At 33.8% G+C, this 25,122-nt stretch overlaps 2 protein-coding genes across 3 annotated transcripts; one reads left to right on the forward strand and one right to left on the reverse strand.

Annotated features, from left to right (window-relative positions):
• Positions 1–485: 485 nt before the first annotated feature.
• LOC133317371 (poly(A)-specific ribonuclease PARN) lies at positions 486–5,852 on the reverse strand. Of its 2 annotated transcripts, XM_061519227.1 has the most exons (7): positions 5,468–5,852; positions 4,538–4,668; positions 3,217–3,542; positions 2,929–3,042; positions 2,438–2,564; positions 2,084–2,354; positions 486–1,541 (listed from the first exon to the last, which is right to left on the reverse strand). In XM_061519227.1, exons 1-7 carry the CDS (start codon positions 5,836–5,838, stop codon positions 710–712), a joined length of 2,172 nt encoding a protein of 723 aa, XP_061375211.1. In that variant the 5' UTR covers positions 5,839–5,852; the 3' UTR covers positions 486–709. The 2 variants fall into 2 exon arrangements, with proteins under 2 accessions (XP_061375211.1, XP_061375212.1); XM_061519228.1 differs by lacking the exon at positions 5,468–5,852 and having other exon boundaries at positions 3,217–3,523; positions 4,538–4,602.
• A 15,259-nt stretch (positions 5,853–21,111) lies between these two features.
• On the forward strand, positions 21,112–24,603 carry LOC133317370 (protein NOI4-like). The gene is made up of 3 exons (XM_061519226.1): positions 21,112–21,274; positions 23,162–23,350; positions 24,189–24,603. Exons 1-3 carry the CDS (start codon positions 21,269–21,271, stop codon positions 24,228–24,230), a joined length of 237 nt encoding a protein of 78 aa, XP_061375210.1. The 5' UTR covers positions 21,112–21,268; the 3' UTR covers positions 24,231–24,603.
• Positions 24,604–25,122: the final 519 nt, after the last annotated feature.

The raw sequence follows: 25,122 nt of genomic DNA on the forward strand, positions 1-25,122 counted from the left end.
CATGTCGTTTTCTTAGATGGAAGGAGAGATGGGAAACTCAGTTACTTTTTTTACTTTCTCAAATATGAACAAGGTATTAAATATTAATTCTCACTTAAGGAAACTATTATGGGTTACAATAAACTTTTATTTTTTCTTCCGATAAAGGCTTAAGGTATATTGTTCTATTATAAACTTAGAATATGTTACAATCAATAACCTATCAATAGAAAATCACCATTAACAAACAAACCGACCTTTGATTAATGGCAATAAATGACTCAACTAGTTTCGAACCTGTTACTTCCCAAATTCTCTATCGTTTTAAGTGAAGAGTCTATGAGTAACCGTAGTATTGGTTGGAGTCAAATTTATGACATAACCAAGGATAATACGCCAAATGTTAACCGAATTGAAAGATGACTATAAAATAATGACACAATGATAGAAAATATTTTTAAAGAAATTTGTTTATGTTACACAACAGAGAGATAAATTTAATGGGGTAATGTGTAGATTTTTACATATGTAGAAAATTTAAAAATTGCTATCCCGCCCGAAAATTTATAAGTGGTGTCATTTTCATCATAATATCCCTATGCATCTCTGGTTGCTACAGTTTCTAAATTCATACAACACCACCCCAAAATATAGGTTGCTTTGTAAAAAATTTAACTTAATATGATATTGTGTGTTCATGCTAACAGTATACAAAATCATTAGTCAATAATCACAAGTTGGCTTCTGCAGTACAATAAGAATCTTCAATCTCAAAACATGACATTTTCCCACGAGGTGGAACATTTCTTAACCGATCAATTGTGTTTGGCTTGGTCTTTTCTACGAACTTCATTGCTGAAATTACATTACCTTCTACACTGGGATTTTCGTGTTCTTCGCTCCCCAATGTTACCTTGTATTCTATCAATTTAGTCTTCCATCTTATTCCAACTGCCTTTGCCTGATCAGCAAATAGACATTCTGATAAGGGCGAACAACATATTTTTTTATAAGTATCATAATTAGCAGCACATGTATTTCCACCTTCCAAAAGTTTTGCCAGCGGATGCAAAACCAAGATTGGACCATCACTTCTCTCTAAGGTGTCCTTCAATAAAAGAAACTCGGAAACTAGTTCAGTCTTGCTAAACTGAACGAACACTGCAGTTGCATCCAAGTGGTAGACAGTAACTACAGAAGTTGGACCAAAAACTTTAGATATACACTGTCTTACTTCGCTTGCCTTCAGCTTAGAAGGAAATCCCCAAATAATAACAATGTTCTCAAACAAAATTTTAGGGTACCGCCTCTTGAGGCTATAGCTCGGTGAAGAATCTGCAACCTTATCACCAGTATTTAGATCAATAATGTCCCCATGCATCCAACTAAGATATAGATGATTAATGTACTTCTGTAGTTTCTCATTGAGGGCTAACTGTTTTGAAGATTCATGGAGTTTAAAATCAACTCCTAAATCACTACATAACTGGGCAAAGATGCTTCCGGTCATGAAAGCATCATATCCTGCCTCATGCTTGCCTCCAGGGTTCCAGCTGGATGACCTGCAAATATACATCTTATGTTGTTACAAAAGATACATCTAAAAAGACAGCTTGAACAACATACGAAATTGAAGACACTATTTCTTTTTAGAAAATTCTGAAGAAATCACTGCAATCTATATGTTGATATGTAGACAACAAAAAGCCACACAAGAAACAAAAAATGTTACCCACCATTGTACATCTTATTCAAATAAAAGAGGCGGGAAGATGTGTATACTGGTATATCTATAAACTTTGCATTACTGGGATTGATATCAGAAAAAAAAGAAAAAGGAAGAAAAGAAAAGGAGAGAACTGTGTCATGTATGAAAACTGTTGGAAGAATGTATAACTTCGATCACATGCAAACAAATAGTTGAAACATAAATTCTGCTGTCATAAACTCGTGAGTCACTGATTTGGCATCCCCTTTAATATGCATTAAAATAAAAGCCTTGAATTATGCAGATAAGATAACACCATCTTCTATAATCACTAGACTGGTAAACTTAAATAACATATTACCAGATCAGGATTTATAGAAGATTGTAGAGACAAACCTCAAATCACCAACTTCAACGTCCACTTTCACATGTGAGAGCGAATCTAGATCAGTGCTTCTGGAGCCTGCAGCAATTTGTGGACAAAACAAAGCAAATGCAGAGGCCAGTGATTTTCTCGACCTTTTCATCCTTTCTTGGAGGGTATAATTAGTGTTCAAGAGTATTTTGGTGTCAACAATGTGTGGAAAGCACTTGTTAACGGAGGTGACAAACTCTTCAGGAGTCCCTGGAAGAGGACCTATAAATTTGCTGTAGACATGAGCAATATCTGCATCGTGGAATGATATATATATCATCAGAATGTCTTATAAAATTTAATAGCTTGTTAAGGATTCAGAATGACATTAATACCCAGAAAACAATTGTGACCAACTATCAACTTTTGTTCTGATGAAAGGAGATCAATAACATGGCGAAATCCCACTGCAGATTGGATCTTTAACTCTGCTGCCCTGTAATTTTCCTCTTTCACCTCCTTCTGCAAGAGATTAAAGAACATTTTTTTAAGAATTTTATAAGCTGCTGTAAATAAAACTCAGTTCACCACTTGATTTTAGCTTTCTCATTTTCAGCACCATTGTGCTTGGTTCATACCTAAGATGCTTAGGTTTAAGCTCTGTTTCCAGAAAATGCTTAGCCATCTAAAGATTCTAAACTAGAAATAAAGGACAACATAAGGTCCATTCAAATTTTCATTTTTAGTGGTAATCAAAAGATTCAGTGGGTTAACCCCTCCATCATCATTTCAAAAGAGCAGGAGGAGCAATTATATTCCAAAAACCATTGGCAATATAGAACACACATCACAATTTCATAGGAAACATAATAACAAGGTTTATTACCAGAAGTAAGTTAAGTTCATCCTTTGAGTCTGTATATACAACTATTTCTTGTGAACCAGATGCTTCACTGTTCACGCTAACATATGAAAGATCTTTGAAGTGCTTTCTGATGACCTGAATTTTTTTGAACTTGTAATCAGCGAAAGTCAGCCACTGCACAAACTTAATATATGTACAACACTACAAGTATTTAACCAAAGGGCATTTATAGATGACACAATAAAAATAGCAATACAAGAAACAAAATGTGAACGTATCAACTGAGGGGACAAGATATAACAACATTACCAACTGAATCAATTTAAGCTGATGAGAGGTGAATCCATTAAGCCTAAGAGCTGGATGCATCTTAAAGAAAATCACTTGAAATTGTTGTTTCGAGTCTTTTGAAATTCCTTGAATTTGGTCATCTTGATTTTGCTCCTGTAATAACCCATCACGCCACTCACGAAACTTGTTTTTCATTCGTTCAGTGAACAAAATGTCTGCCATGCTGACCAATGGTATTTCCCTAACATCTTTTAATTTACAAATGTCTGACCACTCACTATCATACGTAGAATTCAACCTCCTTATTGCTTCCCTTTCTTGTTCTCTGGATAAATAAGATATTCCTGACATTATCCAAGGGTGAAAATTCTCAAATTACAGAAATCAAAGAATTCATGATGTAATTATACATACAACCAAATGCCTATCCTATGAGTCAGTGATAGACATAATTCAAACTATGGTTATTGGTTAAAGATCAAAGACCCGTTTGATGGACAGGATAGTGGAGATAGGATAAACTATCCTATCTTCTTGTTATCCATTGATTGGTGAGCCAATAGGATATGATAAGCTTAACCTTTGTTGGGTCACTTTATCTCGTCCGCAACCTAATAAATTATCCTAAGGGGGGCCTTGGGTTAGGATTTTATAGGACAGGATAGGAAACTCTTCTTTCAAAAATAGCCTGAAGCCTCCTTAAGCTTCCCTAAGAACATTAGAGTCAATCCTACCATCGCTGCCACAACCAAGGCCACCAGCTAACACCATCGCTGCCACCAACCACCAGTCACCCCCATCGCCATTGGCCAACTAACATCACCAGCCAGCACCACCGTCGTTGCAACCATCATGACCACCACCATCATATTAGATTGCTTATCTAGTTCACATCAGACACGGAATAAGATATGAGCTTATCAAGACCTTATCCTTTCATATTCTTATCCAGCCCTCTTATCCAATTCATCCTTATCCTATTCTATCCACCAAGCGAGCCGTTAATGTCCAAATAATTTTCTAATTTCCTATAATCCTAAAAGTCATGTATATAGAGCCCTTCTGGTTTGAGTATATCCTTGAAAGTTACGTATGTAGAGCTCTTTGTATATTACCCCTTATCCATCAAATCACCTAAGCATCTAAGTAATAGACCCATAAGTGAAGCATCGACATCTTCGTTTTTCCATGTATAGAAATAAAGCATGTAAGCCAATCTCAGTTACTATGACTAGGAACTTTTATGGCAGATATTGGCGCATAAACTCCTATCTTTAACTAATTAGCTAATCGGCTTAATACCAAAGGAAATGGCAGGAAATAAGGAAAAGTAAGAAACCTTCATGTATGCAAGCATTAAAATCAAACTGATATTTAGCCAAGAAATCCATTGAAGTAGTCTGGCAGAGAAATTCATGACATGGACCCAAACCCGCAAGCTCCTGACGAGGAAAAACATAGAAATTGTGCCTGTAAAAGGGCAATTTCATAAATCAGAACAGCAGCAGATCATTCATTGCACGATTAAAGAAAATAAAGGAAAAGTAGAAGGGTAAAAAGAAACCATTTCCAGTAGCAATAGTAATTACTAATTAGAACCAAATTGTTAAGGAATTCTGAAGCAGAAAGAAGAAGAAAAATCAAAGTAAAAAAAGGAAAAGAAAAGTCCTGGTAAACTGAATTTGGATGCTCATAATTCCATATCAATTACAAAAAATAACAAGTAATATTAAATTATTAATAACAAAAAAAAAAAAAAAAGAGAGGCTTTTTTCTATAACTAAGTTGAAATATTATACTAATAAACTTACAAAATCCATTCTAACCAGCTCGTGAACGAATCCAAGATATGTTTTCCATTTTATTAATCTCAATAAAATAACATATTATAAAGACCTAACATGATAACTAAAAACCATGTGGCATTATCAAACCGGCACAAAAATTTCAATGCTGTCACTAATCACTCCCATTTCAACGGCAAACATTTCCACATTTACTTGAACAGTTTCAGAACGCCATCCAGTATTAAAATTGCTTCCAAGGACACCATTCAATTTTTCATAAAAATTAAATTTAACCCAACACTAATAACATTCACTCCAGTTAAAAACAAAAACTCCTGAAACTAGACTATCTATCTAATTACCAATTTACCATGCAATCTAAGTTCACTTTCCCCCAAAAATTGAGGAACACACAAGAATCAATCACACATGACACAACAGATATCATAAGTTATGGAAACTGAGAGAAAGAAACGACATACGGATAAGCAATGAAGGAGTGGTTGGAAGGATCCCATCGGAAGGGGCAGACTCCGAATTGGACGACGGCGAACTTGTCGGCGGAGTCCCTGACCTTGAGGTAGCGGACGTCGGAGCGGTCGAACTCGAAGGACTCGCGCCAGGGGGCGCTGGTGACGCCGGTCATCTCAAGGTCGATGGCTACGAAGTCCGAGGATCGGACATGGTGCCGGAGCTCCGCCAGGGAGGGTTCGAAGTTGGCGGTGGTCACCGTCTTCAGAGGGAACGCCGTTCCACATTGCGGCGATGCTGAGGTGGTAGTGGCGGTGGCGGAGCATAGGGCACGTGAGAGCGCACGTGAGAGTGCCAAAGAACGAAGTTTCTGTGGCTTCATTATCTGTGCTGCATTTTTCGTCTTTGCTGTTGGGGGTTTAGGTGTGGTATAACGAGAATCGAGTGTTTTCTTTGCTACGACGAAGGTGAAGACTTAAACGACATCGTTTTTTCACATTGAAGATCATTATAACTTGGGCTTGGGCTTACAATTTTCTGGCCTGGCCCACCTTATTCCAAACTGCATGCTGAATTTTTTTTCATTTTTCATTGAATGGTTTCGTTAACACATGTCATTAGGGTACACCTTATGAATAAAAGTAGGGTTCGTTTTTTCTGCAGTTACTGCAGATAAATTATCTGCAGTAAGCCCAATACGATGTCGTTTTAGGACGGAAATTATGGTATTTTTGTAATTTTAATTTATTTCAGGGTTATAATAGTCTTTATATTTATAATTTTTTAAGATTTCAATACCAAAACGACGTCGTTTTGGGAATAAATGCAGATTAACTGCAGAAATATTTTTCCCATAAAAGTAACGTCTATTACTTTGTATCAATTATTTTTAAAAATATTAAATTCTTCTGAAGTTTTTAGATACTTATATATTTCATGAAATAATATTTTGTTTTTGGTTTTTTAGTTATATCTTAAGGATATACGTTAACTAATCCTTATATATTAAAGAAAAATCTTTACTCTTCATTTTGTAAAGCTCGTGCCAAACTGGACAAAGGAACAATTCAATAAATATTTTACTGGTTGGAGAAATAGATGTCATCATTTGCCTAGAATTTCTTCATAAGCATATTTAAAAAAATTATTTTTATCCCAAAATACACACTTATTACAAAAATAATATTAAAACCTGACCAAAAGTATTAAACTTAAAGCTATGAGGATTGATCTAGTGATGAAGAGGTTCGAGAAATTTGTATTAGATTATGCATGTGTTCAATTTTCAATATTGTATCAGAGAAAAAAAATATGAAACTTACAAAGAATCATAGTGACTTAGCTTAAATATAACCTTAATGTCAAAAATATGTCGTTATTATATTATTTAATATAATTAATATTTATATATAATACCAACACCATTTTGAACTAGGAAATAGTTGCAACCGAAGGAAATGATAAATTATTTTGATGGAAATTTAGTGAATAGCTAGAGGTGAAGTGTATTAAATTCTTACAGAAATATTCTAATATAATAAAGATACAAATTTTTAAACTTCAGCTTCGTCAAGTTGGAATGAAGGATGGTTAGAATGGTTCCAAATTTGGTTACCAGGACAAATTTTGAATTTCATTTTGTTTGAAATGTGCCCATTTTAGGATACTAGGTTTATCCCCGTCATGAACAAGGTTTGAACCGGCAATCTTTACTAAGGTTATTCATTACAAAATATATCCCAAAGAGAATTAATTTGTCTTTATTAGTTAATTAATGGTAATCTTTTAATCTTCATTGTTGTAAGCGTATTTTTGTCTTCTCCAGTAACTAAAAACAAAAATCCTAAATTGTAGTTAGAACTTAGAAGAGTTATGTTACCACATGTTATGGACTCCTAAAATGGGTACGTTGAATGACAGGTTTAATAAGGGGCAATTCAAGATCTGAATCAATTATAATTACGGATAGTATCCATTAAGGATACTAATCTTAATACGACAGCATAGCAAGCATGCTTTGGCCCTTATTAGAGGCACAAAAGGCCTATATCATACTACCCACAGGTAATCTCTATAAATACAAGGTAAATCCTAAAGGTACAGTACGCTCTCTCTCTCTTACTGTTATGTTGTCACTGTGCCCACACACACCCAATTGACTAACGCCGTTATTAGTTCGTTGTGCACAGTGATCTGCTTGACTTAAGAGTATCTCTTTCATAGATACCTTGGAGAGGGCACTAAATCCAAAATTAGCATACCATTTCATTAGGCTGGACATCTCTGTCACTAAGACAGGACACCACCAAAGCAAAAATAAAATTGGTGGTGGAAATAGTTACTTTGTAATCGCCATTTTAAAGTTTTGGACTTACTATTTAATAGGAACAGTGGCCAAAGTGCCATTGTTGAAAAAAAAAACACCAAAATGCCACGCCAACAGTAAATTTTGCCAAAATGCCACGTGGCATATTTCGCTACACTGTGTAGCGAAATATGTGTGCAAATAATTCGCTACACGGTGTAGCGAAATATGCCGCGTCAGAATGCACAGAACCAAAAATGCCACATGTCAGACAGGGAGAATTTCGCTACACTGTGTAGCGAAATTCTCCCTGTCTGACACGTGGCATTTTTGGTTCTGACGTGGCATATTTCGCTACACCGTTTAGCGAAATATTTGCACACGTATTTCGCTACACAGTGTAGCGAAATATGCCACGTGACATTTTGGCAAAATTTACTATCGGCGTGTCATTTTGGTGTTTTTTTTTTGCCAACAGTGACACTTTGCCAGTGTCCCCTATTTAATATTTAAGGTTTGTGTTATAACAAACTTGGAAGTAGAGGATAAATGGGTCAGATGGGTTATTAGGGGTATATGGCCTCATCTACTTCAAGTTAAGTTTAGTCTCTTATATTTAGTAAAATAAAACAGGCTCAAATATTAAAAAAAATCTATTTAAAAAATAGGCTATAAACTTTTTTTAATAAGACTTGGCCTATAAGTCTACATAAGCTAGTCTATATTATATTTTTATTTTAAATAAATGAATATAATTATTATTCAAATAATTTTAAAAAATAAAATAATATTATTTTAATTATTGTTTTAATTGTTGAATGTCTAATAGGTTTAAACATACTAATAGACCTAGACTATTCCTTTTTATTTTTAAATATAGGCTAGGCTAAACTTATAATTTGGCCTACACTAGGCTAACAGACTATGTCAGACTTAAAATATTTTACATAGGTTTGGCCTATTTAAGTTAAAGTCTGATCCGACCTAGCCCATTTACATGCCTAAAAGCAAAAAACATTAAATATTATAATTTAAATAAAAAATTATGAAATTGTAGCAACTTGAAACTTATTTACAAATGTGTAGCAACTAGATGCGCCCAATTGGTCGCGCCTAAATTTGAGCGCGATAGGGGTGCAATTGCGGCCAAATTTAGGCGTAACTCACATCAAGATGACACGTGGCACAAAATTTTGCATTATCGTAAAACTTAGTGTAGATACAATGTATATTTTGATGATAACAAAGTGGCAACAACAAAAAGGCAAGATCATTTGATCAAGAGCAAAAAAAAACATCAACCATATGTGGATATTGAAGATGTATGATGTAGCCACACAAGAAGAGTGATGTCATATCGAAGTGGCAAGATCATTGGATCAAGAGCAACAAGGAATAATTAGAAGAGCAATAACAAGATCAAAGACAACTAACCATGTACAACATCTAAGAGAAGCACAATATCATAACCATGGTGAAAAATGATCAAAACCAACAAAGTGTCAAGCATTGTCATATCCAACAAGTCAAAGCATCAAGTTCAAGAAAAGATCCAAGACACAATACATAAAGCTAAGTCTAAAATCATTTTTGGAATATATCTTTAGGACTTAGAGTATATGTGAGGGTATATGATAGATTGCATTACATGAGCTCAAAGTTTTTCTCAAAGTAAACATGTTTTTCAAATTGCATAATCAAGATGTTTTGCAAACATGTTTTTCAAATCCATAGAAAAGATCCTTGACATATTTTATAACTTCAAAACATATTTATCAAGTCAAGATCTTTCACAAAAAGTAGTTGGAAGCAAGCTAAAACACATCTGAACTTAAAATTTATTGCTTAATTTCGCTGCTGTCTTCCATACACTTTTTCGTATCTAAGATGATAGATTTGGATCTTGTGTTCTTCATAAAAGTTGTAGACTTATCTTTTATCTTTCCAACAAGACCAAGATAACATCAATTCGATAAGTATAACTCAAATTATAGCCAAAATATGAAACAGTGTTTTTGCTGTCAAGTTGGGAATCAATTACCACTGCGACAGATCCCAACAGCTATAAAATGGCTAATTTTTCAAATGAGATCCCAACGGTTAATTTTTTAAATGAGATCCCAACGGCTAGTTTTCCAACGGCTATAAACGGCTAGTTTCCCAACGGCTATAAACGACTAGTTTTCAAACTGCTATAAACGGCTAGTTTTTGGAAACACTATATATGCACTATGGGTATATGGATTTTCAAGATATGAGCTCAAATATATTTGATCTTTGAAAGATATGAAAGAATATGCAAGTGATAGTGTAGAAGCTCTCAAAGTATGCTTAATGTGTGTTGAGATAATGCTCAAATGTTTTTGAGTCATTGGGAATGCCTAAGTAAATTTGGAGTGAATTGTAAGGTGACCAAGTACCCATAAACTTGGAGATTGAAAGGTATCCAAGAACCCGAAGTATTGGAAGATTATAAAGGTTTTCTAAGCACCAGTGAAGCTTGACCATTAGTGAAAGAGTTGACCGAGCGGCTTCAGCCTGGACGTAGGTCATAAGTGGTGGTGACCGAACCAGGATATATTGTGTTAACAATTCTCTAAACTCTAAACTCTTTATTTCTAGCACTTTAATTGCTTCTTTGATATCTTGTATGTGCTAGCATAAGCTCTATAATTGTGATGTATTATATGCTATGGATTGTCTGAATGTATTGATTAGCTTTCCATATATCAAAGTTTGCTTTAAACAATTATTTAGAAACTAGAAGGGGGCTTTTGCGAAAATTTTATAATACTCAATTCACCCCCCCCCCCCCTTGAGTATGAAAGTCACATTCCTAACACTTAGGAATGCCATAACTTTTGGCTCGGGTATACAAATTAAGTGATTTTTTCATTTCACATAACTTTTAAAAGATCTACGTGTTGGCGAATTCATGGTAATTTTTTTTTTCAAAAAAATACTTCCTTGTGACCGTTTGGCATATTTTTTCTTTGTGAATGATGTTATTTAATTTCTATTCTTATTTTTCATTATCCAACGCTAACAAATAATCATGACTCATTATTTCAATGGACAAGAGAAATTTTGTAAAACTTATTCAACTTATCAGGAAGTAGGTATATGTATCCCAAAATTTTATGCAATGTCGGGATCTCTACATTATGTGTAGGATTTGTAGATTAAGGATAGTTTGTGTAATTTATTTAATAAGTTGTGTGATTGTTTATGTGAATTTCCTGCGCGTAGATCTCAAAAAATTATGTGGAATAAAAATAACTCGATTCGGACCCCGAGCCAAAAAAACACGACGTTCCAAAATTTTGTGCCACGTGTCATCTTTAGGTGAGTGATGCCCAAATTTGGGCAAGATTGCACCCTTATCGTGCCTGGATTTGGGCGCAATCGGTCATGTTGAAATTTTTTTGCCAAGTGACATCCTGAGGTGAGTCAGGCCCAAATTTAGGTGCAATGCAATTGATTGCTATACATTCATAAATAGATTTCAAATTGTTATAATTTCATAATTTTTTATTTAAATTGTAATATTTTAATTTTTGTTGCTTTCTTATTGACATTGTGTGCTAGAATGAAAGTGAATTCAAAGAACTTGCCTTGAGGTGCCAGAGCATAATATAAGGTTTGTGTTATTTCAAGTTGGGTTGTGACCTAATATGCTATATGAACTTATGTAGATTATGACCCAATTTGACCCATTTTCATATTTTATTCAAATTGTATCAAATACTTTTAGGGATTATATATTATCAATTAATTAACTCGCAATGAATGATAAGCACTTTAGACCATTGAATCTTAAGGAAGTCACTCTTGTGGAAAGGCTACATTAGTACTATAACATCCTCTATAGCTACTAGTATAGATATTATCATATTATTTCTTAAATTATATTTTTACTGTAAGAATAATAAAATGGAGAAAATATGAATATCGATAGATCATACAAACTTTCTAAGTTACTTTATACATTGTGCCAGGTCAGATACATATATTTTACATTCAAACTCTTAGAATACAAAGCGAATAGAAAATTCATTGATTAGGAGGAATGTACAAGTGTAACAAGCATTCCCATAATTTACAAGGTAGTTCCTATTTATAGTTTAGGAATCAAAAGCTGATACAAAAGAAGCCACGTGGTTATAACATAAAGTTAAAAACTAACCTATAACAGACTTATAACAGAAGTAGTTAGTGTTGATATCTATCACCCCCCTCCCTCAAGTTGGAAGGCATATATAATGGAGACCCAACTTGGACTGAAAACCATGAAATGCACTGGGATGCAGAGTCTTAGTGAAAGAGTCTGCGAGCTGCTGAGTAGTAGAGATTGGCAGCAAGCGAATGAGACCGGAAACTGTAACACCCCGTATATATCCGGTAATGTTATCATACTATCGTATTAAGCAGCGCTTAATTAAAAATGTGGAATATCTTTTTCTTTTCAATTATGATGTCATTATCATTACCAACTTGCTTATTAATCAATTAATAAAACATCGTCTGTATGTAATTGCAATAAAACAGCTAACTGAAATACCTCATACTCATAGATAATAAAAGTGTTGCTCTAGTCACGGAACTACAACGACGTAGACCGGACCATCTAACAGTTTATACAACCCCAAATCAAAAGCACTAACATAAAGTGTCATGGACAATCCCCATGCTCACTCAAATAAGGCAACACGCCCAATATCAGTCTCAACAACAACATAAACATAAATAGCGGAAAACATAAACAGCATCCATATCCAGTCATGGCAGCAAACAGCATAATATCATCAACTAAGCTCTGGCCTCCTGCCGTCAGAGACATCAGTCACCAAACTACCGGAACCTGAAATAAGCATTCCCCAAACGTGGGGTGAGATCTCTAAACAAGAAATCTCAATAAGGCAAGGGGTCCTCAAGGATCTTCTACCCCAAGCTCACTTACATGTGCAATATAAGTTTAAAAGCAGATATCATCATCAGTTCTAAAATAGTGCAATGCAGCAGATAATCATGTCTTGTGTGTCAATTCTATTCTACTGGCCAGAGAAATGCAGGATTTATATACGTCTAATACCCATAAATAGTGCAAGACGCTACTTGCATCCACCCCGGATCACCGTCTTGTATGACGCCACATACTCAGGCTTACCGTCAAGATGGAAAACCACATGCATATTAAAAGCCATTACACATAAAGCTCAACAGCATTTCAAATATCCAAAGCATGTAACACAGCATGCATATAACCATACCCCCATGGGACATGGTGCAACCACAACATGGCTAAACCGAGGACACGAAAGCTTACCTTGCAAGCTAACTCCCAAAGCCAAGAGTCCACAGCTCAAAGTCCAAACACAGCAGATTCACAATCTGTTATGGACCATTACTATATCAATAATAATGCAACACAAGTATATAACTTAAAGACAATGCCTTTCCTTACATTTTACGTCTTAAGGCTCCATACCAAGCCATAAGCCCTTAATTACAACGATTCTGACTTAGTTCAATAATTATAGAAGTTCAACTTCCTCAATCTAGGGTCCACAAACCCCCAATAGCCTACTGTACACACAGCACAGCTACTGTTCTACGAAATCCCAGAATATCCGGATATTCCTCGGGACCATATCCGGATATGCAATATCCGGATATCTCACTAGACATATCCGAATATGCAATATCCGGATATCCAGAATCCCATATCTGGATATCTAATATCCGGATGTCCAAATCCCATATCCGGATATTTCACGACAGAATGCAGAAACTGCATTTCGTGAAGATATCCTTCCAAGGTTGGGTTTTACCGATTTTAAACACTTAAACATGCATTTCTAGGTGTGTTTGACCAACCCCAACATTAAGTTATCATCTTTTAACCTTTACATGCATCAAGGTTCCATTTTTAAGCTCAAAGACTCAAGATCAAAGGTGATGAAGCTTACCAAAGCTCAAACTCAGAAAAAGGGTGCTCTTGGAGCTCACACAACAACTCCAAGGTTCCGTCTCTCACTGAACATGAAAATAGTGCACAAAGGTGGTTCTTTTATACCACAAGGAAGCTCCTTTTAGCTCCAAAATGTCACCACAAAGGCTCAACACTCTCAATCCCCAAAGTCAGCAAACAAGGACCCTCCAACAGAGGTAAAAACTCAGAATGATGTTCCCAACACACTCACCATAGTGTTTCCCACTCACTCAAGGTGTCTCCAAGAAGAAAGTGTGAAGAAAATGGCTTCAAGCCTCAAGAAAGGAGAAGAGAAGCCTATGGAACAGTGTTTCAAGGTTCTGGTCAGCCACTCTCACGCTCAAAATTCTGTTTTCTAGGGTTAAGTGCCCTTAAAGAGAGTATTTATTGCCCAAACGCACTTAAACACACAGTATTAACTTTAATTTCTACGCTTAGCATTTTAATCCCAAACTTTGGAATCTGAAACTACACATTTTTCCAAGAATTATCATATTTTTCTTATAATTTTCTGAGTACCTTTCTGGTACGCGCTTTTCCAAGCCAGTACCGGTTTCTAGCACCAGTTCTCATTATTTGGACTTGAAACTCGTTTTACAAGTCCTACATAACATTCTAGTAATTATCATGCACTTATTATAATTTTCCGGGATACTTTTTCGATACACATTTATACCGACTAGCAGAACCGGTATCTGCACTTTTCTTTCGAAAAACGACTTTCAGCATTATAGCTCACTTACTATAATTATTAAAGCCTCATAATAATTATTATGGTCAATTATGGAATCATTTCCTATTTTCTCATACTTTATTAATTAAATTCCTTAATTAACGGTGTGGGTTCTTACATTCACCCCACCTTTTCCCTAGTGATATGACAGTCAAGCTCTATATGCTTGCTTCTTTCATGAAAGGATGGATTGTGGGCTAAGTGGATTGCAGAACAATTATCACAATAAACTGGTGAAGGGTGCAAGACAGGAACACCGTAGTATAGAGAATTTTCAAGATTTATACTACTTTTGTATTTTGGTCATATCTCACTCTACAGATGTCTGATTGACTCTGTTCTTATTGCGTTTTGCAGCTAACAAAAATGGCTACAATCTCTATTTAAAAGACTGAAGCCCAATTCAGACAGGAAGATGGTTGAAACCTGAGCCCAAGATGGACGTGTTTTGCTGGAAATTTATTTTGACATTTGGACTTGGAAATTAAATTAGAACTCAATGTGTTTAAGGCCCAAAGCCATTGTTTTAGTTCTGATTTTGTTTATTTTATTATTGTGGGCCAAAATTAGTTGAACCCTAACCCGGTTGTGATGTGGGTTAAAAGGGTTCATTTATGAAACTTGTTGGCATTCTTCGTTTTAGAGTTCGTATGTTTGACGGCTTTTTCTCTGAAGGATCAATCGATTTCTTCTTCTTCTTCTTCTTAATTTTTAATTATGTTTACCTTAGCCATGCTAGGCTAAGCTTTCCTTAATCAACCCAAGGATTAAGGATTCTATGTTTTGATCCAAAGGATCTGTGCTTTTCATGAATCAAATTTATTTCTTTTCCCAACTCAGGTTGACATCGCGCGATTGTGGATCTTCAATCTGAGATATGTGATCGTGTTCTTGGGCAGAGATTAATCACTAGATTTAGTGATTAGGTTGATTAACCCAATGACCTCAGGTCAATCAGGCTGATATTTTGTGATTGCATAAATTGATGTGTCACATTCGACCAAACGCTAGGCGATTGCCTAGAGAGGGGTTGCCTAAATAATTGCAGGCATTCCAAATTATTTAGGGTCAATCACGAATTTGATTATCAATTATCCAATGACGGATGTCCATAGAATCCTAATCCTGGGTTGGTTAGTTTTTAATTAAAGAAAATTTATTTTTACATCTCGTTTTATTTTTAATTTAAATCAAACAAAAATCCCCCATTTTATTTTCTATTTTTATTCAGCGATTTTAATCCTTGCGATTTCCTTGAGAGACGACTCAGGTTTTCACTTTACTACAAATTTTTATAAACCTGATTTTATTAATTTGCGCGAGTTCGACAACTCGTGTCAATCTCATAAAATGTAACATCCTCTATAGCTACTAGTATAGAGAATATTACATTTTTTCTTAAACTATATTTTAACTGTAAGAATAATAAAATAGAGAAAATATGAATATCAATAGATCATACAAACTTTCTAAGATACTTTATACATAGTGCCAGGTCAGATACATATATTTTACATTCAAACTATTTTACATAAGATCTTACATTCAAACTATTTTACATAAGGTCTTACACCCTAACTATGTTACATCAGTTTATTACATATAATACAACCTAATTACATAATGTCATAAATTTTTACAATATACAAGTCTCATCTAGTCTAATCTATATGTGTAGGTTTCTACACTATTAGCATAAAATATTGCGGCAACTCTTTAATTTCCTACTATAACATAGAACTCTCTATGTGATCATCATAGAAGTAAACAGTAACACCCCATCCTTCACCCGTTAAGCATAAGCTAGGCATGGTGATTCTCTAGAAAGGATAGCATAGAAACAGAACACACATGAGAAAAAATTGAGTAATATTGAGATTTTCTAACTATAACCATTCTAGCCGCAATAACGGAAGATATAATTCTCTCAAATAAATTCATAAAAATGAAATAATATCAAAAATAATAAATTATATAATATTTAACTGAAGCTAATTAAATGCCCAATTTGTGGGTCACTCTGCAAGTGAAAAATTTTGTATGGCGGAGCTCAAGTCATGATAAGACGTCCTTTACCCTATAACCATCTAATTCCAAACTTTTGTGGGTCAATTCACAACAATATCATACAGTTAAAATTTATGCATTCTCTTAATACTTATTTTGTACTAAATAATTCACCAGTCAATAATTAACTTAAAAAAAGATTTTAGAACTAAATAATAATAAAACTAAAGGTAGGAATAAAATGACGTAGAAAAAGAATTTTAAGAAAAGAATCTGATAGTGTAACAGTACCATTAAAAATCTTTTAAAAAAAACAATGAAAAAAAAAATGAGAGAAATTTTTTCTCTCAATATTACTTTCTTTTTTCTTTCTTCTCTTGCTTTGCTTTTCTCTTCTCTGTTTCCTCTCTTTTCTCTTTTCTCTTTTCCTTCCCTTTCTTTTCTCAGGTTCTTTATTATTATTATTATTTTTGGTATGCAGGTTCTTTATTTTCTTTCTTTTTTTTTGGTATGTAGGTTCTTTATTTTCTTTCTAATTCTCTACCTTTGTTTCTTTTCTTCTTCTTTTTTTCGTTCAAGCAGCAGAGTATGCATATGCATATATAAATACACACATTGACTAACTTGACTCATCATTACATATACTTAAATCTTAACAAAACTAATTAAGTTTATTTAGAATCTAACTAATCCTTAAAGGATGTAATCATTGCTTGTAGAAAAAAAAATCTTAACAACCTTTGTTTCATGCTTCCACGTTGCTTTCCAGAATGTGCATATGACTTATAGTTATTGGGAAATAATACTCTCATGTTACATGAGAGTAACATCTTTTCCTACACAAATTCGTTTTCCGTGCCAATTAATTTTATTTTTATTTTTTAATATAAAAGATGGAACTCACATTTAACTTCTCTCTACTTTTTTTCTCTCCTACTATCCTACAACATGAGAAAACTTGAACCCATAGTTATTATATATTTTTTATGGGGAATCATTTTCTTATGCTACATGAGAGAATTATCTCATGTAGCAGTGACAATATTATAGATGGGACCCACAAAATAAGAGGAAAGAGAAAAATAGAAATGGGACCTATTTCGATTTTGTGTGTGTAGGAATTTAACTTCTCTCATGTGAAATGAGAGAAATATAACCCAATTTTTATTTCTATATGTTATATATATTGCTACTATATATTTACATAGCACTATGGTGCTATTAATGCTAAGCGCAGGAGTAGCATTAATAGCATCAAGGTGATGTGTATATATATATATATATATATATATATATATATATATATATATATATATATATATATATATATATGAGATAAGATATTCTTACTCTGGTGTAAGAGTTAGAAGTCTTACACTCAATCTTGACCATTGATCCACTTGTATCCAATGGCTTACATTACTAAAAAATTAGAGCCCTTAGATATAAGTGGGATCAAAGGACAAGATTAAGAGTGTAACTTATACTGGTGTAAAATGATCCTAACCCTATATATATATATATATATATATATATATATATATATATATATATTTATTTATTTATTTATATTTGCACACCGCTATAATGTTATTAGCGCTGCTTCCTGCGCTTTCAGTGCTCATCATCAGTGGCGGAGCAACATACACTGTGGATGTGGCTTTCGTCTGGGCTAAATTTTAACAAATTATATTTATTATATATAATTATATAATTAATTATAATTTGGCCCGAATTAAAATTGTAATTTGCTCCGGGCTACAATTTGTAATTTGACCCTATGCAAAACTTAAAATATTTTTGAGAAAAGACTTGGGTAAGTTATATTAGATTATGTGTCTAATTTTCACTTGTATAAAAATAAATAAATTATTTTTAGTTAAATTAAAAAATATTTAATAAAATTATAACTCTTCTTAGTGCTGCTTGCTCAGGTGTTCTGCATTTATTATAACTTGAAAATATTATGATATGAACTAACTAAAATTTAAAAAAAAAATACACATATATATTTTTGGCCCGGGCTCAAATTGGAACCCGGCTCCGCCATTGCTCATCATCATTATTTTTTTTTATAAAAAAACTTGAATATTACATCTTACAATTACTCATAGAATTAGTCGTAGGGGCTGTAAAGGCAATTTTTATTTTATTTTACTTTCTCTCACACACACTTACAATTTAATAACATTGTCTTTTTCTATTTTTTTCACGTATTGTTTAATAACTTTTTCCCATTTTATAGTAAATTATTTTTGCATAACCTATATGCAATTAAAATTTGAGAAATGAACCCCCAAGGGTAGCTCAGTTGGCAGCTGAGCTCCCAAGGGATTGCTTGGTGCAGGGATCAAACCCTGCCTCAAGCAGTTTCTTGGAAAATCTTTAGGGGCCAGAGGATAAGCCAAAAAATCTCCGGTTGGGGGATTAGTCTCGTCCTTTCTCCGGTTGCGAAGCTTAGTGCACCCACTGTTACAATGAGGGGCTAGCCCAAACGGGCCGTACCCCGAGGGCATGGTGCCCGGAGAAGGTTGAATGGGGATACCTCCTAGCAATGTACCAAAAAAAAAAAAATTTTTGAGAAATGTTAAAGATGAATTTACTTGCATAAGACTGAAGTTGTTTGAAAGTTTTTATTAAGGGTTTTATGGATGTTATGTTGTAGGAAGTTTTTTTTGTATCATGTCACTTTAATAAAAATAATGGCCTTGTCTTTTTTTTTTTTAATGGGACCCACATCTTGTTTTTTGTGTGTGGATAGACCGATATCTTTTTTATTATGAGATATGTTATTCTACCTATCATTTTTTTGTCTACCTTTGCTTATCACTCTTCAACATCGTTAGATCAAAATCCCAATATGTTGAAGGGTGGTAGGCAAAGGTAGGCAGAAAAGTGATAGGTAGAATAACCTATCCCTTTTATTATAGTGACATGACACAAAAAAACTTCCTGCAATATAACATTCATAAAACCCTTTTATTAATGGGTAAAGTGTGTGTCATTTTAAAGAATGTAAAGTTGTATCATTTTAAGAGAAAGAAAGAGATAGATAAAGGAGGAGAGAGAGTTGACAAAAAAATAAAGGTGTGGGTCCCACTTCTTTGTGAGAGTGAAAGGATATAAGTTGTGTCATTTAAAGGGATAAATATTTTTCCCTTTATTAATATATGACATACATTTAGTTTCATCACGATCATGGAGATTTTGAAACCTAATACTAGGTGGTTACTATTTTATTTTAGATAGGAAAAAATGTTTGTTCTGGTAAAGAACATTTATTTTGTTTACCAAAAAAAAAAAAAAAGAGAACAGTTATTTTAGTTAAAATTAGAGTAAAGTTTTGTTTGGATTCCTAACAAAAAATACAATCCCTAATTTAGTCCCTTACAAACAAAAAAAGTCCTGAGGTCTCAAAGAAATTCAAAGTGGACTCATTTTAAATCTTTTGATGGACTAATGTGTGTCTGTTTTGAATTTCTGAGGGACCATAATTTCAACGAAATGAGTCCACTTTGAATTTTAAGGGACATCAGGACTAATTTTATTTTTGTAAGGGATTAAAGTGGGGATCATATTTTTTATTAGAACCCAAAAGAGGCTTTGCTCTTAAAATTATTATTATTTATTTAATATTTAAATTAGAAAAAATCTCTTATTTTCTCTCACCATAATTTTTGTTTCTCTCATTATAATACAATATTTTTTTGACTAAAATAACACAATTTTATATGCAAAACTCAATCTCTTTTAGATATACAAGAAACAAAGAGTTTTAGCGGGCACATATCAAAACATGAGTCCCTATCAATTGAGCCGAAAATTCCTTAAGAACTTAATTTGAATGTACTCTTAATGTAAGAAAGATAAATGCTATTATTTAAAGAATATTGTTATATTAAAAACTTTCACTATATTAAATTTTTTTTTTATCCAAATCCATTTAATTCATTTCACATATAGGGAGTGACTCTCCCAATATTATTTTATCTGTTCCAAAAGAACTTTAAAATTTTAATTAAAAATAATAAATTTTTTATCACTTGATCCCATTGTTACTTTTTCTTTTTTAATATTATCCATTGTTGGTGGATGGAACATTCGACTAATCTGATATATTAAAATTTAAACTCTTGGTGTAGTGGTGCATTCAAATCATATTGTTTCGTAGTATATTATTATAGGATCTCGAATTTGCTTAGTTATTTATGACCGAAAATAAAGTTACGAAGGATCTAATACGGTAATTATAATTATTTATTTATGATCAGATCAGATTGACTTAAATTGAAAAAGAAAAACACTCGTCAACATTAAAGAGCATCACTTTCTAATGAGAACCAAAGACGCTCGCTCCCTTCCAAGAAAGGAAACAAAGGCATCGTTAAAAGTAACATCACGTTACGGCGTTAACACTTGCCAGCTCACCGTTCCGTTACTTTCCCCAAACTCTCATCCGTCCATATTCGGCTCCACGTCACGGGTGACGCTAAATCTAACGGAACATTATTCCGTCCCCATCGAACACGTAACGACGTTCAAAGAATCCCGTTATTCATTCCCGTAAGGCCCATTTTCGGCCCAACTCTTATTGACATCAAGGTCTTCATCATCACGCACTTTCTCTCTCTAACGTTAACTCTCCCTCTCCCTCTCTCTCTCTCTCACACACACACAGACACACAGAGAATTTTCTTCTTTTTCCGATTCCTTTTATTTATTGGCGTTTTCCAACTCCGTTCATTTTCCCGGAAAATATTTCCTCTCTCGTATTGATGTCGGTAAGTGTGTTTTTCTCTCTCTATTTTTGTTGCTATTTTTTCTTGTAATGATTTATATTTTCCGAATTGATATGATTTAGTTTCTGGTCATTGTATTGCGCTGTTGTATCCCCAATCGTTGATTTGCAATTTTTTTTTTTTTGTGTGTGGGGTTAATTTAACTTTTTTTCATGATAATTTTGATTTATTGGTCCTATAAATTTTTTTTTTTTTTTTTCATTTCTGGATTTTGGTACTGTGATCCTTCTTCTTCGATTATTTGAATTTAGGTTAATATATTTGATCAAAAATTCATTTTTTCAATGGGGTGGGTTTGAAATTTGAAGAGAAAACCAGAGAAGATGCATTATATTGTAAAAGGAGCTCCATTGTGGTAGGATTTTGTTTCTTTGGAATATAATTATGCGATAGATTATGATTTCTACGAACCAGCAAGCTCTTTTTTTTTTTTTTGAAAATGTTTTATTCTTTGGTATAATTTATATGCCTTGTGATTCGATCCTCAAATGTTAAGTTAAAGAACAAAGTAGTCTTAGGATGCTGCTCTATAGCGTGCGTGGTTGTCAAATAAGTTAGATAGATTTATTAGTTCATTTTATATTTTGCCTTATATGGGGTGGTTGTTGGAAGTCAGTTTAAATATACAGTTTAACTATTCTTTTCTTTTTCTCTTGTTTTGTATCACCGTCTGCTTTGGTTAATTTGATTGATACTGTTTTGGGGGGTTTATCAAAGGTTCTTGTAGATAAGATATTTTATAACTTCTAGCTGATTTCCTTTTCTTCCTTCCTTGTGTGGGGTGAAATTTCAGAATTTTTAGTTGTTCTGTTCTAGTTTCTGAGTTGCTGCCTCATAATTTTTTATTTTTTTTTCTTCTTTATGTATGAATTATTTTATGTGAACTTTAGTTCTTGTTGCTTAAACGAGTCAGTTAGAACTTAGAACAAGCATTTTTATTTTTGTTTTTATTTTTTTACATAATAACAGAATTTATTAGAAAGAGCAAGTAGGGGAGTAAATCAGTTTAAAATAAGTAATCTGTGTAAAGGAAGCAAGAACACTCAAAACTAAACTATAAAAGAGACAAATGAACAAGGGAAAGCTATCCACTGCTTACATTGCACAATGCCATAGAGCCTTACCCTGTTTGATCTACCAAAAATATTTGAAATGGTATACAAGTTGTTCCAAACTTGCAGGACAGTCCAACATTCCCCGTTGATACCATACCAAAGAGTCTAAACCATAGATATTAAGCCACTGGATAGTGTACTGTAGGGATGAATGACTACCAGTCTTAGAGTAGGGAAAAGCTAAAAGAAAAAATAGAAAAGAAAGAAACATGAGAGAACTTTGTGTTGTTTGTGAACATGCTGCAAATCATTTGTGATTAACTGTTTTATATCAAGCAGTGCAGTCCAAATTCCAAATAATGACTTGACCTTTGAGATTATGGATAAGCAAAGGGGGTTGTCAATTAGAAAGACTTCCCTTTATGGAGATTGAATAAGAATTTGGAAGAACGACTTTCATGAATAGACCCTAGAAGATTCCAAAGAAGCATTCCTATGAATTATGATCATAAGGGATTTTGGGTTCCAAACTAACAACTATTGCTTTTAATCAACCTTCTCCATTTTTACAGTGTTATATTTGGTCAGTCATTCTTCTATGCTTAATGGTATCTTGCACCCAATATTATTATTCGAGGCATGCATTCATCAAATTTTTGTAGTATGTAGAGAATCTATTCCATCATCAGCTTTCTTTTCCAATTTAATTAGTTTCAGAGTTTATAAAATATCAAGTTCATAAGCATAATAAGGAGTTTTCTTTTATAGTTTTTTAAATCTTTATTTCACATTGGCTAATCTGATTATCCCACAGGAAAAGGGTCGGCCACTTCCAAAATTTGGTGAATGGGATGTCAATGATCCTGCCTCAGCTGAGGGGTTCACAGTGATTTTTAATAAAGCTAGGGATGAGAAAAAGACTGGTGGTAATCCTGAGTCACCAGGAAAGACTGCTACTAATCCTCAGAGCAAACCTGCATTAGATCCTGGCAAAGCTCAGAATGTAAGATGTTCTTGATTGAATATCTCTCTCTCTCTCTCTCTCTCTCTCTCTATAACTGACACACACACACACTTCTGTTTGTTATATTTAATCTAAGCACAAGATATTTTTGCCCAATTTTCAAGCTTGCAAAATGCTGATTGCGACACGCATGTCTTCTTTTTTTAATGAATTGTGAAGCAATGAGATGGCAGTCTAAGCAACCTAATACCACATCAAGAAGATTTCAAGTTAAAGAAGAAAAAAACAACAAAAACAAGAAGCTTTGGCCAACTAAATCTAATCCAAGATCAGTTGAAAGTTGAAACCATGATTTATAGTCTATAAATTCTAACCTCTGCTGAGTGGTCCCTCCCCAGCCCCTCCCTCCTTTTTTCACCATTATCCTTGAGGATGCTCTCTTATTTTTGAAATTAAAATATATGCATTCCTTATAATAATAAACCGGGATTATGATGAAGGTAAAAGGATTAAAATGTCAAAATCCAAAAGAAAGGGGGAAAAACATGGGTCTATCTTTTATTTGTTTTGGTTGCACCTGGATATGTATGGTTGTGGTGCTTGAACCTGCAAATTTTGGTCTATGGTTGGCCAACTTAGCGTTGATAATTTGTTGACCTTTGAAATTAAGTTTGTTTTCTGAACAGATAGCTCGGAGAAAAGGCGGATCTATCTTCTTTTTTTTCTTTTTCCTTGGCATTTGATTTTCGTACCATTTAGATTGTCAAATGGAGATGTATTAATTATTGAATAAATAATAGATGTGGAGCATTCAAACTAATTCAGTCTGTATGTATTTACCTTTTTCGCCTTATGAATGATTTCACTTGGTTTTCAGAAAAAATGGTTTTGCTGCATAAACCCTCCTGCAGAATCATAGCAATTGTTGCTCCAGTGAAAAGCTTGAACAGAAGAACAATGTTTATGTGTTACTAGCCCCACAGTATTTTCTCAAAGATAGGAGCTGTAGAGCCATAAGTGAATTCTGCTGGAATTTAGATTATGTGCTGTAAGAGTGAGCTGCAGTGGGGGAAAGCAAAGAAGACAGATTATTATTTATATGTGTGTGTATCAATGTTGTGATTTATTTTTAGGAGCCAAGGTTGCTTCCTGTTTTGCCTTGTTTGCGCTATGAGCTAGAGCGTTGTCACATTGTATTCCTTGTTGAATTATCAAACAAATACTATTTTATGAACCCATTTATATCCTTGATTTCGTTGCCTGGACAAAGCTTGCAATTTGGTACGTGCCTTGATATTGGTTACCAACTTACCATTATCTGCCTGTTCTTTCCCAGTCCCAACTATTCTTCCAAACCGGTAACGAAAGAGAAAAGGAAAAATAAATGAATGAAAGACTAAGTTATTTACTTATTTTTGCTCATAAGACATGTCATATTCCTGCAGACATGTTGGATCCAAAATTCCGGTACACACTTAGCATGCCAATAGCACTGTAGTTATCAAAAAGGTAAATGTTTACTTTTTTTTTTCTCTCCGTTGAAGTTTCAACTTTGTATGAAAACAAGGGTTCTTGTCATATGTAATAAAATCATTAGAGGAAGGTTTCGTTAGGAGTTATGTGATAATTGTCGCTATACTGTAGCTTTGTTTGCCCTTATTCTAATCTAGATTACAAGTACATGAAGCCTTACAATTGTATGCTTGCAAGTTCTGCAGAAATTCTTTTTGACATTGTGAATTCTGCTAATCTTTAAGAGGACTCAAGATAGCAAGCACGGAGACAGCATTGTTAACATGACTTATTCTGTG

Source organism: Gastrolobium bilobum, unplaced genomic scaffold, assembly GCF_033153095.1.
Source record: "Gastrolobium bilobum isolate Gb01-03AN ecotype WA unplaced genomic scaffold, APGP_CSIRO_Gbil_v1 utg94232, whole genome shotgun sequence".
Lineage (NCBI taxonomy): Eukaryota > Viridiplantae > Streptophyta > Magnoliopsida > Fabales > Fabaceae > Gastrolobium > Gastrolobium bilobum.